At 40.1% G+C, this 13195-nt stretch overlaps 1 protein-coding gene across 5 annotated transcripts in view; it reads left to right on the forward strand.

Moving 5' to 3' along the window:
- The window catches only part of LOC121932104 (fibroblast activation protein alpha), a 134814-nt gene that overhangs the window by 19353 nt on the left and 102266 nt on the right, over nucleotides 1–13195 (forward strand). For 4 of the 5 annotated variants that reach the window (XR_006104269.1, XM_042470473.1, XM_042470483.1 and 1 more), the window contains exons 5-14: nucleotides 267–490; nucleotides 1248–1461; nucleotides 3313–3530; nucleotides 5606–5722; nucleotides 7308–7431; nucleotides 7526–7762; nucleotides 8933–9189; nucleotides 9516–9665; nucleotides 10831–10992; nucleotides 12183–12373. Coding sequence is in view for 4 of the 5 variants with exons in the window: in XM_042470473.1 (XP_042326407.1) it covers nucleotides 267–490; nucleotides 1248–1461; nucleotides 3313–3530; nucleotides 5606–5722; nucleotides 7308–7431; nucleotides 7526–7762; nucleotides 8933–9189; nucleotides 9516–9665; nucleotides 10831–10992; nucleotides 12183–12373 (1894 nt within the window). In the remaining variant the exon portion in view is untranslated. Of the gene's footprint in view, nucleotides 1–266; nucleotides 491–1247; nucleotides 1462–3312; nucleotides 3531–5605; nucleotides 5723–7305; nucleotides 7432–7525; nucleotides 7763–8932; nucleotides 9190–9515; nucleotides 9666–10830; nucleotides 10993–12182; nucleotides 12374–13195 lie in introns of those variants that run through there. The other variant, XM_042470508.1, reaches the window with a different exon arrangement.

Here is a 13195-nt window from a genome sequence, read left to right on the forward strand (position 1 = left end):
TAAAATGCTGCATATGAAAAAAGGGGTTCTGAATGCATTTACATTGTCAGTGGCATTTTTATTTGAATGCTTGCACATGTGAATAACTGAACTCACAGAGGTGCAGACTGATGCAGATTAATGCGGTTCCATACTGTGAATAACAAACTGGGAATGTGTGAGTGAGATGATTTGTATCATCACACTAAAAAAACGATCGTGTGAATGACCTCATAGTGTCTTTCTCATTCTGATTGTATATCTGTCTTGATTTATTTTTTCTAAAGATGATTCTGAGGATAGAAAGAGGACAGATTCACCTGAACCAGACCTGACTCTCCGAGACTACCAAATGGAGGTAGCTAAACCAGCCCTGGAAGGGAAGAATATTCTCTTGTGCCTCCCTACAGGCAGTGGCAAGACTCGAGTGGCTGTTTACATTGCCAAAGACCATCTGGATAAGAAGAAAGAAGCTGGAGAAGCTGGAAAGGTTATAGTCCTTGTCAACAAGGTATGATGCCCTATTACCAGTCACCAAGACTTTGGGACAAAAATCCCAGCAGAATGAACAAGAGAGGCCCCAAATGCAGCAGGACTGGATTATCATTTTTTGACATGGGTGAATAAAACAGGGGAAGGCAAACTTCAGGGTTGTTATACTTCATTGATTGGGGTTTGTTTTATATGATAATGACTCAGGTAGATGGAACCAATTATCTTGTGCCTTCCTTGATCCACATACTGGAGTGACCCATATCCACAAACCTATGTCTGAGTTATTACAGATCCAGTTGTTTAGTTTTGACCTTAAGATTAGTATTCTTAAATATCTGGAATCCAGAGGCCCTAGCCTCTACCTTCCAGAGATCTCCAGGACATTAGATCTATAGGCACAGCCTGAACTTCATTTGGCCCTCCTCTGATGGTAAATTTCATCTAGCGTTGCTATTTACAGTAGTATTCCCATCCCTCATAACACAGGTTCAAGGTCTAAAATGCACCACTGACCATTGTATGTCTCATCAAAATTTTGCATCTTTAAGTAAGTATTGGTCTAATGCCATAAGAGCAAGATCCTTTATATTAAACAGTATAGCATGTATAGCCCATCAGCTTTTTGTGTGCTACTGGACTGAGTCACAAAGATGTGAGTTGCTAAGTTGCCATTGGATACTACTGTGTAGTTTTAACCAAACTTTATCTAAGCTTGTTTGCATGGCATGTGTATTTAATTCTCTTCTCTTCTCTGATTTTGATTGGAAATACAGGTGCCCTTGGTGGAGCAGCATTACTGGAAAGAATTTTACCCTTACTTGAAACACTCTTACAGTGTGGTCAGGCTGAGTGGCGCAACTCAGTTGAAAATCTCATTCCCACAAGTTGCCAAAAAGAATGATGTCATCATCTGTACTGCTCAGATTCTTGAGAATGCATTGCAAAATGCAGAGAAAGGTGAAAAAGAAGAAGGAGTCCAGTTATCAGGCATGTGTCACAGATAACAGGGTGTCTGTTTATGGCTCTGAGGTCCCAAAATATATGTTACATTATTCCTGTTTCTTTTTTTTTTTAATAAATTTTATTGAAACTTAAAACAGACAATCAAATATACAAACATCAAACATACACAATAACACACTTACATACTCGATGCATTAACATACTTACAATGGAGATTCAAAAAGAAAAAATAGTAATACTGATATATTGAGAGAGAACCCATCATTGAAATAATACGTTTTTACATAGGGAATATTACTCTATGATCACTTTCTTTTCCCACTCCTATATTTCCCTTCTTCATCTTTTCCTTCTCCTGTTCCTTACTTTACTTCTTAACTATCTCTTGCTTCTTTCCTTCTCATCTTAACTATCTTTGATCCTCCATTGTTTCCTTCTCTTTCCTTCAAATTCCTTCTAAAACCTCTTCCCCCTTATTACTACTTACTTTTCTTTTCCAGTTCCCCATTCCCTACGACTACTACACCTTCATCTTCACGCTTACAAACCTTCACTCTGTCACTTTCTCCTCTTCTTCTACCACTTACTCTCACCTTCCATCACTTACTTTACACTCTCTTGAACACTCTTCCTCCATCCTCTACCTTCATTCACTTCATTCTTCCCTGACTTCTCTCTCTAATCTTACTAGATATCTTTGTCTTTCCTACTTTGAGTGTCCCTTTTATTTCTTTATATTAATTTCTTTATTTGAAATCAATCCACAGCAGTAATATATATTTCTCTCTCTTTTTCTCCTTCTTTTTATCTTTGAACCTCGGATTATTTAGATTTTGATACTCCCTATTTTTGATCCTCTACGTATCCCATTCTAATTTAATATTTCCTTTTTCTTTGCAATTCTTCAATTCCTACATTAGAGTATTTACTTTACTCTCTTAACTTTGTCATTAGATCAATCTTTAACACGTACATGTTTCTATCTTCTAGCTTATTATTATTGTATTTTAAAACCCACTGTTGCTATTTTTCCCATTCCTTCTCTAGGTATTTCAAAACTATATTCCATTTGTCTTCTACTTCGTCCACTACATGATCTCTAAGTATTAATGTCATTTTGTCCATCTCGATTGCCTCGTATAGCCTACTTAGACAATCTCTCCTACTTGGAATTATTCCTGTTTCTTAAAGAGTGTACTTAAATTGGTCACTTTCATTTTGGATCTAAACCAATGCCAATCCAGTAGCTTCAACTTAAATCAGGGAACCACACCAATATCCAACTGAAAATATGCCCAGTTGTTGTTCACCTCGGAAGATGCTGTTTACCACAAATTGGGGAGGGGGGGTTGTCTGAGTGTTAATGTTGGACTCCAAAGCAGGTTGAAAGTATTACAGTTTTGTCTTTAGAGACTTGAAGTGTTCTGAACATTGGCAGTGTGTAGTTAGTATTGTGGATAACATATGTATTCACTTAGGGGTGGATTTTCTTTTTTAAGGTGCTTGCTAGTCATGCAAACACTGAACACTGGCTGTGCCTCCCTACAGCTTTCTAAGTTTTGACTTTTAAAGCCAAAGATAAAGAGTGTGTGGCTCTCACACGGTGTTGGACTGTAAGTCCCAGCCATCCCATGTTTGGGAGTAATAGGAATCATATTCTGAGAGATCTTATCAAGTTGGTGAAGAACAGTTTTAATGTGTGCCTATATCAAAAACATCCAAATTTGGCATTAGAAAGGGCATTACCAAGTGTCAAATTAGGATGTATATTATGAGATAGAAGTGGGTAAATTCATCTACAAAAATGAAGATTGTTGTTCTAATGTGGTATTGTGTGGAAGGATTACTCACCAACTTTTGATAAATTTCTTACAGTGTTCTCCTTGATCATTATTGATGAATGTCATCATACCCAGAAGGAAGCTGTCTACAACAACATCATGCGGCGATATTTAAAACAAAAGAGGGGAAATGAGAAGCTGAGGAAATTGGGAAAACCAACAATCCCTCAGCCTCAGATTTTAGGCCTGACAGCTTCACCCGGTGTAGGAGGTGCAAGAAACCATTCAAAGGCTGAGGAACATATTCTGAAAGTAAGTTAATTTTGAATGTGAAAGGTGGCAAATATTCTCCAAGAGGAAACACTGCTTTTTAAAGAAGAGAGAACAAAGAAAGAAAGAAAAAGAGAACGAGCCTATGGCCCGGTACAGACCACCAGGATGCGACGTCCTGGCAGCGATAGTAGGGCTCAGGAGCATGTACCAACCACATGCTCCCGAGCCCTACTACATTCGGGCGGTGCTATTTTTGAGTGGCACCACCCACACGGGGGCTGTATGAATGATGTGTGGGCGTCTGAGCACCCACACATCTCCAACAGGAAGCAGTGTCATAACAGCTGCAATGCAGCCCTTAAGACACCACTAAAACGAAGCTGCTACAGGCGGATTCTTTCTGCACCACGCGGTTTGGGTGCTGTGGTGGAAGTGCGCAGTACAAAGGGCTGCTGTGTCCCTGCTGTTCTGTACCGCACCTAAGAGATTTTGAAGTTTCTCAATCTTGTCAGCAGTGCGACTAGAGGAAGAGGAAGGGAGCAGTGATGTGGAAGGTTCATAACCATGTTAGAGAAGCTATTGTCAAAGCTGCTAAGGACTGTCTGCTCCAGTTGTAGAAACAACAAATACAGGAGCAATTATATTCAATAAGGTTAAGTATAAAATTTAACCCTGGTTAGATGTAGGATCGCCTTCTCCTGTATAATCTGCCCTTGTACACTCAAGACGTCTGGGGGACATTTACTCCAGTCAGCCAGGACTAGGTTGGCAACTGTCAGCCAGAGGATTTTTTCTTCAGTTGAGTCTCAGCTGTGGTACAACCACCCAGAAGAGATTCAGCAGATGAATACGCTGTCTGAATTTAAAACAGCATTAAAGACCACTCTCTTCCGGCACGCATATCCAGGTAATTTTAAAATTAGGAATCTTTAATAATAATAACAACAGCTCAGCTTTATAAAAGATTGGGACATTGAGGTAGCAAAATATTTTGTGTATAGCATCCTGCGTTTATAGTTTTTCCTCTAACCATCCCTCGTAAATTCCCAGGCAAGGGTATGAAGGTAAATGGTAAAACATAGTTGCTAAAAACTATGTAGATTTAGGTGTGGTTAATGTGTCAAGGGAAATCTGCCTAAGAAAGCTGCATATGTGCAGCTTTCAATTGTGTAGATGAAAGGTGGGGTAGAATGAAACTGGTGAAATGCACATGGATGGTCCCTTTCCCTTATCCAGATATCATCCATTTCCCTTACACACCACTATAGGCTTGGTTGCTATTGGCAAGAGCAGGAAAACATTCAGGTGGTTGGTACAAGAGCTCACGTCCCCTCAGTTTTTCTCCATTCTGCTTGGCAATCTTCCTTTCCCACCAGACATTGTTCTTTTTCCTTCACCTTGCAACCAGCACTGATAGGGCAGGAGCAGAAGCAGTGAGGAAAGGAGAGAGAAGTGAGATTTGTCTTCCCGTTGTCACCCTGGATTGCTGGGAAGTAAAATGTTCCAGGATGTCTGGGGCCCTTGAGAGATTGAGTTTTCCAAAGGGATGCTGCAATTCATTATCTGAAAAACTAAATTTCTAACAGTACAGCAAAGAGGGAGGGGAGAACAGGTGACAAATTGCTTACTCCCCAAGATGTGATGTGGCCTCTGCTACTGGGGATGGGTGAGGTGACTGGCAGGGCTTGGTTTCTGAAGGGATGAAAAGATGGTTTCCCTCAGCAGGACCAGCCCAACCATTTGGCAGAATGAAAGAACTGACTCAGGCAATGTGTTTTTCTAGAAGAGAAATCAGCAACCTTATTTTGTTGTTGTTGTTGTTGCAAAGGGAAAGATGGGAGGAACTGAGCAAGGCCAGCTCGGGCTGAGAATACCAGAAATCCTTCAAACAGTCCAGGATTTAAACAGCCATAAATCTATGATTCTATGAAGAAAAAATAATCAAAACAGATTACCCAGGCCAACATTTGTTCATGGTTGGGCACCCTTATTAATCATCTGGAGTAACGAAAGTTTAATTGGGAAGATTAATTTCCTGGAATAAATGTCACAGCTTTAGGCAACACAACTCACAAAATTCATGTGTTATAATCTCTATGAATCTCCTCCTCCAGATATGTGCCAATCTTGATGCATATGGGATTACAACAGTCAAGGAATATGACACACAACTGAACAATCAAGTGAAGGAGCCACGGAAGAAGTTTGAGATTGCGGATGACAAAAAAAAGGTCAGCACTTTTGACCATCATTTTGCATTTGAAGTTTTGCAAAATATTTGCAAACATTCTGGAAAAAATATACATGATTGTTTCAGTCTTTTAAAACAATTCTAATCAAAGTGGTGATACATAGATCAGTGCTGGTCCACGAGCCACCAGACACTAGTCTGTGGTGAGTTTTCAGGAAATTAAAACAGTTAAAGCCAGTTCGCATAAATATGGTACCACTCCCTGGCATATTAGAACAAAATAAAATGGACTAGGGTGCTGGAGTCCCAGGACTGATTCGCAGCTTGGCCATGAAAATGCACTGGGTGACCTTGGGTAAGTCAAACTTGCTCAGCCTCAGAGGATGGCAATGGCAAATCCCCCTGAAGAAACATGCCAAGGAAACCCCACTATAGGGTCACCATAAATTGAAAACAACTTGAAGGCAACACCCCGAAAAAAGAAAAACCAATTGCTATTCCTGTGGAATCCTGGGATTTGCAGTTTAGGGAGGGGCATTCAGAATTCTGAGCCAGGCAGCTTAGGCATCATTAAACTACAAACCCCAGAATTCTACAGGAAGCAGCCATAGCAGTTAAAGTAGAATAATAGCACTATAAAAGTGCATTGTGATATTGCCCTTTGTGAATACCCTAAACAGTGTCTCATCTGTGCAAGGAGTCACTGGGTGCCAGGTAGAAGGTGGAGTGGGCTCTCAAGTTTGTTTGTTTTTTAAAAATACTGATAGAAGATAAGGTATATCAATGGGCAACCCAATACCATATTGGGAGGGGGGAGGAAGGATATTCTGTGCTTGAGCACCTGAGCTCCTTGATAAAAGTGGGAAAGCCTATGGTACTGCTAAGCTTCTCCCGTCTGGTTTCCTTTACTTGCCCTCTGCAATATCCAGAGGTCTAAATTCTCAGCTCCATTTCCTGTAGCCATGCAGGTGATTAATGAGGCTCTGTAGTACCTAAATGACTGAAGAAATGAAACTTCCTCAATCAAGCATTAACTTTACAACCCTAGTTTCAACACTTTCATGGAGGTATTTGTGAATTGAGATTTGATTGGTTAAGTAAGAGGACCTCAACCCACCATTTATTAAAGTAATCTACTGATATGTCATGTTGTCACAGATTACCCTTTTTGCATCTTGGTTGGCCATTTGGGTGCCCGTTCACATCCTTCAGGGGCCAAATCTAGCCCTCAGGTTGCTGGTCCCTAATTAGTAATAAATTTATAGCAGCATTCAAGAAATTGAAATGTTAGAAGTCTGCATTTCATTCATGTCCTCTCTTTTCCTATTTGTCTTGCCATCACCTGGTTTGCTTTCAAGCTGAAGGGCCATTTTGTTCATTGCTAGAGGAACAAGTCCTTTTTATCAAATTTTTCTAAATTGAGGTAGCAATTGTATGGCCAACCAGATTTGGAGTAGCTAGCATATTCAGTAATGAGGAGTGTGGAAGTTGCAGTTCTTCTGCAACATCTTGAGAGGTGAACAGATTCCAGCTCTAGATGACAGTAAACCAAGGGAATATTATCTTTGTTGATACTGGCAGTGTACCTAACATCTCTTTAAAAATCCCCCTTTTTAAATGTTTAGGATCCTTTTAGAGAGGAACTCGTAAACATAATGACAAAGATCCAGGACTATTGCCAGTTCAACCCCAATGCTGAGTTTGGATCCCAGACCTATGAACAGTGGGTAGTTCAAGAGGAGAAAAAAGGTAATTTTCCTGTCCAACCACCTGTAATTCCAAGGCATTCCTGAATATCTGTCAGTTAGTTTGGTAAATACTTTTCCTCTCCTTCCTCCACCAGCTGCCAAAGAAGAAAATCGCAAACACCGTGTCTGTGCAGAACACTTGAAGAAATACAATGATGCCTTGCTAATTAATGACACCATGCGGATGATAGATGCATATAACCACCTCAAAAACTTTTATAAGGAGGAGCAAAGTAAGAGGATGGCAGTGAGTGAGAATAGCGATGAAGATGATATGGCAATAGCACTAAAACCTGATGAAACAGATACATTTCTTATGGATTTGTTTTATGGTAAGCATGACTTTGACCATTCCTTCCTTGTAACTAGGTCATCCTTGGAGATGTTCAGCAGATGCCAACTGATCGTATCACATGTTTACAAACAGATTTGTGGAAATTATTCCTTCAGCATAAAAAATGATGAGAGCAAACCCTTTGCTTGCACATTAAGGGAAGGAAAGTACAAATCTTCATCAGTCAGGAGACCTGCAGTATTTCTTCCAGAGATAAATCTTGATGTAAATCATATATAGATACATAACACACACCTGTTCACAGGCAGCATTAGTCTGCAACTTTCTACTCTTATGACTGAGGCTGTGGGCAGATTCATTTAGCAATAATGGCATCAGAAGTGCTAGATTTAGACATAAATGTCTGACTCTTTTACCAAGATACCCACCAGCTTTTATTTTGTTAATGAAAGCTTTCAAGCTTCATAAAAGTCATCTTACTCATTTTTTCCTATAATTCTGATCGGCTTAGTCATTTTATACATTCTGGAAGTATGCAGTTCTCATCAGTCTTGCCTTCTCCAGTCTGAGCACATTTCTTGGAGGTATGCCATGAGTTTCTATCAACAGAGGTGTAGTCCTCTCCCTGGAGCATACTGGTCTGGAGCTCTGCTAATTATTATTCCAACTTATGCAGCTACCCTAAATATGGCACTCTTCAGATACTAGACTGCAATTCTCATACTCCTTTCTTACTGACTATGGTGGCTGGGGCTGCTGGAAGCTGTCATTCAAAAATCCTTGTGGGCACCATGTTGCCTAGGCCTGCATTAAACCATAGTTTAGCTTTAAGCAAAAGGCAGTCCAGTGTGTCCAAAAGAAGCCTGGAACCTTTTGGGTGAAATTTTGCATGCTAGTTTAGAGGCAACTCTTTATGGGCTTACTCTCAGATAAATGCCATACAAACTTATCTGGGAGTAAGCCCCATAAAGAGTTGCCTCTAAATAGACATGCATAGGATTGTACTGTTAGTTTCTTTTGTCCATTGTATCATAATTGTTTAACCTCTTAGCTGCCATTACTCAGTTTCTGTGCCACCATTTCTTCATGCTATGATGTTAACCAGCCAATATGATCCTGTATTTAATGATGGTAAATATTCTTTTAATTTTTCTAAACATTTTACTTCTGTGATCATTTTCTGATACATTCTTTTATATTTTTAAAGGCAAAGAGAGTGTGCTACAAAGGTTAGCAAGAACAGTTGAATATGAAAATGAAAAACTGAAATGTTTGCGTGCGACTTTAATGCAAGAGTTCACAAAGAAGCCTGAAGCAAGGGGAATCATTTTTACAAAGACACGGCAAAGTGCATTTGCCCTTTATCAGTGGATTAAAGAGAATCCCAAATTTGAAGAAGCTGGAGTGAAGACTCACTACCTTATTGGTGCTGGGCACAATAGTGAATTTAAGCCCATGACTCAGGTAAACAGACAGAGGTAACATATGTTACCAGATGTCCTTTATCATTCATTTGTGTGGGGAGCCAATTCTTTAATAACATGGAACAATTTATGGAAATTGAATGTATTTCCATAAATTAGTTTGAGTTCTAGATTAACTAATTTAAAGATTAGTATCCCATTCACTGAAAATTGGTTTTGTACATTGATTCAGAAATAAGATTCAGTATCTATATACAGAAACTCTATAGAACAGTTCACTAATCATAAAGACTTTCCCAAGGATTATGAGGACGAAGAATGAATTTTCATTCCATTAATGCATCTATTGATAATATGTTTCTACAGAATGAACAAAAGGAAGTAATTGACAAGTTCCGTACTGGAAAAATCAACCTGCTGATTGCTACTACTGTGGCAGAAGAAGGTCTGGATATTCCGGAGTGTAACATCGTTATACGCTATGGTCTTGTTACCAATGAAATAGCCATGATGCAGGTTTGTTTGTTTGAAGATGTACATCCCCCCCCCCATCTGCTTCATGATCTTAAAGACTGTATGGTGTTGGAGAAATAATTTTTGATATTTTAGAATCTATTATTAGATTAGCAAAGTTGGAAAAAGAAAACAGTTCCCATTTGGAGAGCACCTTTTCAATGATCCAGCCATGTTCTTTTCCATGGGACTTGCTTTCATCTTCAGATTAAACAGAAAATGACATTTCATATATTCCCAATTCCTGTCTGGATTCTTTTTCATCCATTGTTTGAAATAATTTTAAAGAAATTGAGAAATATTTCACATGTTCATGATAGCTAAAAGGAGGTTCCCTGTTTGGTGTTATTATGCCTCTGATGTCCCATTTGTTCAGGGAAATTTGGAATTAACCTTCCTATCAGCTCCCTGTCAGATGTGTAGGGGAACCACAATCAGCTGTATCTGAATTCCTGCACAAATGGATTGCTACTCAGGGAAGCCAAGATCCTATTTGAAGCTGTTGGGGCATAAAGCTTCACTGTCAAAGTTCTGATTATGTATTTACTTTGAAGGAGAAGGTTAGTGGCCAGCCAGGCAACAGAGTAAGGGAACACTCTCGGTGTCCCCCACAGCCAGTCAGTGGCTATGTCTGAGCATTCAGCACTGTTGCATAGCTGGGGTTGATGGGAGAGAAAGTATTCTGCAAAGAAGTATTGGGAGCTGCTGCAGGCACAAGTCACTCAGAGGTCAGAATGAAGTGCCCCATGTTATCAACACTGGGCACCTCATTCTGACCTCAGAGCCATATTCAGCAGGGATGCTGACAGAAGCTGTCCATCATCAATGTGTTTGACTCTGGGTTTTCTGGAAAACTTGGAGCAAAAGTAAGCTTTTTTACTGCAAGACAAGTGGTGGAAACCCCAGATTGGATTTGGGGATTGTGTTAACATCCTGGATCCAATTCAGGGTTTGGGGCCTGCATGATGTAAACAGCATGCAGAGACTCCAGGGGGAATTTGGGTTTTATATGTAGTGTAGACAAGCCCCCAGATATGTGGGTTCAGGGAAGGGGATAATTTAGGACTCCCCTGTTCCTAGCATACAACAGTATTAGCTAGCCTATTTCTCAGTAGAAAAATAACAAGGGTTATTTTTTGGACATAAGCCATTGCCTTGTTTCTTTCAGGCTCGTGGACGAGCTCGAGCTGATGAAAGTACCTATGTGCTTGTGGCATCAGGTGGATCAGGTGCTGCTGAGCGTGAAGATGTCAATGTTTTCAGAGAGAAAATGATGCATAGAGCCATTAAGTGTGTCCAAGAGATGCCCCGAGAAGAGTACGAAAATAAGGTAAAGCCTGCATGCTTGTGAGGCCACATCATCTCTAAATGGTTTCTGGTATGTTAAGAGATATATATTAACAGAGACTTTAATGGGTCTCACATTTGTTGTGTATGTAGCTTGCTTGATGGGAGACAGACCATTGGGCTAGGCTCCATCCTGCTATTTCACAACTCAGGCTCTAGTCCCATATTGTCAAACAAAGGAGAGTTCTAGCATCAAGGTGGCCTTTTTTGTGGGTTTTTCGGGCTATGTGGCCATGTTCTAGCAGAATTTCTTTCTGACATTTCGCCAGCATCTGAAGATGCCAGCCACTGATGCTGGTGAAACGTCAGAAAGAAACTCTGCTAGAACATGGCCACATAGCCCAAAAAACCCACAAAAAACTATGGATGCCGGCCATGAAAGCCTTCGACTTTACGTGGCCTTTTTTACTTCCCTCCTTCCTTCTTCCAAGGAGTCTCATTGCGCAAGTCTGTAGGAGAACACTCATAAAATTGGAAAGGCTACATGTAAAAGCATAAGAAGACTTTACAAATAGCTATAGCCTGCTATTGTTCTGAGGAAGAAATACTCTTGCTTAACAGAGAAAGTTGTAAACTCCTTACTTGAGTATAGGTAGACCTATGCAGAAAATGAGTAACTTAGTACTTCAGTCCTATAACATCCAAAATCCACAAAACAACAATACCGTTATTGGCCAACGACAATTCACAAAATACACTGTACAGGCTCCACTGGCTCCTTCATCAAGCAAAGGTGTGAAAAAAATACAACAAGAGAAAGAAAAAGAAATGATGATGAAGTCATAGGTCTCCATTTTCTCAATATGTTGTTACATTTCTTCTTACTTAAGGTGGTACTGAGGGATATCCATGTACGTAGAGACCATTGCTCCTACTTGACTATACAGGCTTTGGTATTACCTTTTCTGAGAAAAACAACAACTAGAAAACAGCCCAACATACCAGAGTAAGATGTGGGCATCCTCATTTTTTTTCTCTTTATGACATTTTCTGAATGCCATTATTTTTCGTAGTATTTAACTAGTGTATTGAGGATATTAATGATTGGTGTTAGCACTTTGCATATACGAACCATTTGGAATTTTGTTTGGGAGTAACTTTTAAAAAGCATAAAATTTGCCCCTTTTCGACTTTGGTGAATTAATACTTTTGGGGTGTTTGTTCCACCAATAGATTCGGGGCTTCCAACTGCAAAGTATAATGGAGGTAAAAATGAAAGCTAAGAAAGAACAGACTAAAGCATACAAGGAAAATCCATCCTTGATCAAGTTCCTCTGCAAAAACTGCACTAAGCTGATATGTTCTGGAGAAGACATACAGGTTATTGAGAAAATGCATCATGTCAATGTCAGAAAAGAATTTGAGTAAGTGACAACATGTCTCCTTTTTTCTATGGGGTTAGTGTTTGTAACAGTAAGTCTGGTTACAGCCTTTTTTCATTTCATGAGGAACTAGGACATACAAATGGGGCCTGTAACATAGGGGCTGTACAGACAGGCGGCTAAACACCACCCGTTTGCCCTGAATTAGTGCTGCAGCAGCCAGACACTGTGGCACTAATCCGCACGCCAGAAGAAGCTGCTCTGGGCAGCTTTCTGGAAGGGGCGCCATAACCGCCACAGCACAGCATTATGACATCCCTTGTGCACAGCGCAGTGTAAATGGGCATGTGCCAAGATGTTGCCCCGGCAGAGGAAGAAGGGCTTGGAGCATGTGAACATTCAGCCATTCTTCACCTCTAGCACACAATCAGGCCGGAACAAAATGCCGGTCTGTACTGCTTCATAATAGCCCTGTTCGGAAGTTATCTTTCTTCATGTCTTCATGAATAACTCCCAACTGTCAGCCAAATTCCTGGAGCTGTAAACCAGTCAACCCAACAAAAAAACTCAACACTTTTGAAAGCTGAGGTTCTGGAGAGAGATGAAAGAGAAAGTAGTATTTTGCCCTTTATTGGTTTGCAAATAACAAGCTTTTCAATCATATAATATGTACCCCTCCAAGTGTACCTCCTCCCACCACTCACAACTAACTTATTCATGGAATTGATCAGGTTAGTTCCCTCTCTTCGCTGTTATCTGTTTCCTTTTTAATTTCTTTAATTTCTTCCCTTCAAAACATGGCTAGCCATATGCAGCAGCCTAGTTGACGTGTCCTCCTTAGAGCAGGCTTCCTCAGCTGAAACC

Source organism: Sceloporus undulatus, chromosome 1 (genome assembly GCF_019175285.1).
Source record: "Sceloporus undulatus isolate JIND9_A2432 ecotype Alabama chromosome 1, SceUnd_v1.1, whole genome shotgun sequence".
Classification (NCBI taxonomy): Eukaryota; Metazoa; Chordata; class Lepidosauria; order Squamata; family Phrynosomatidae; genus Sceloporus; species Sceloporus undulatus.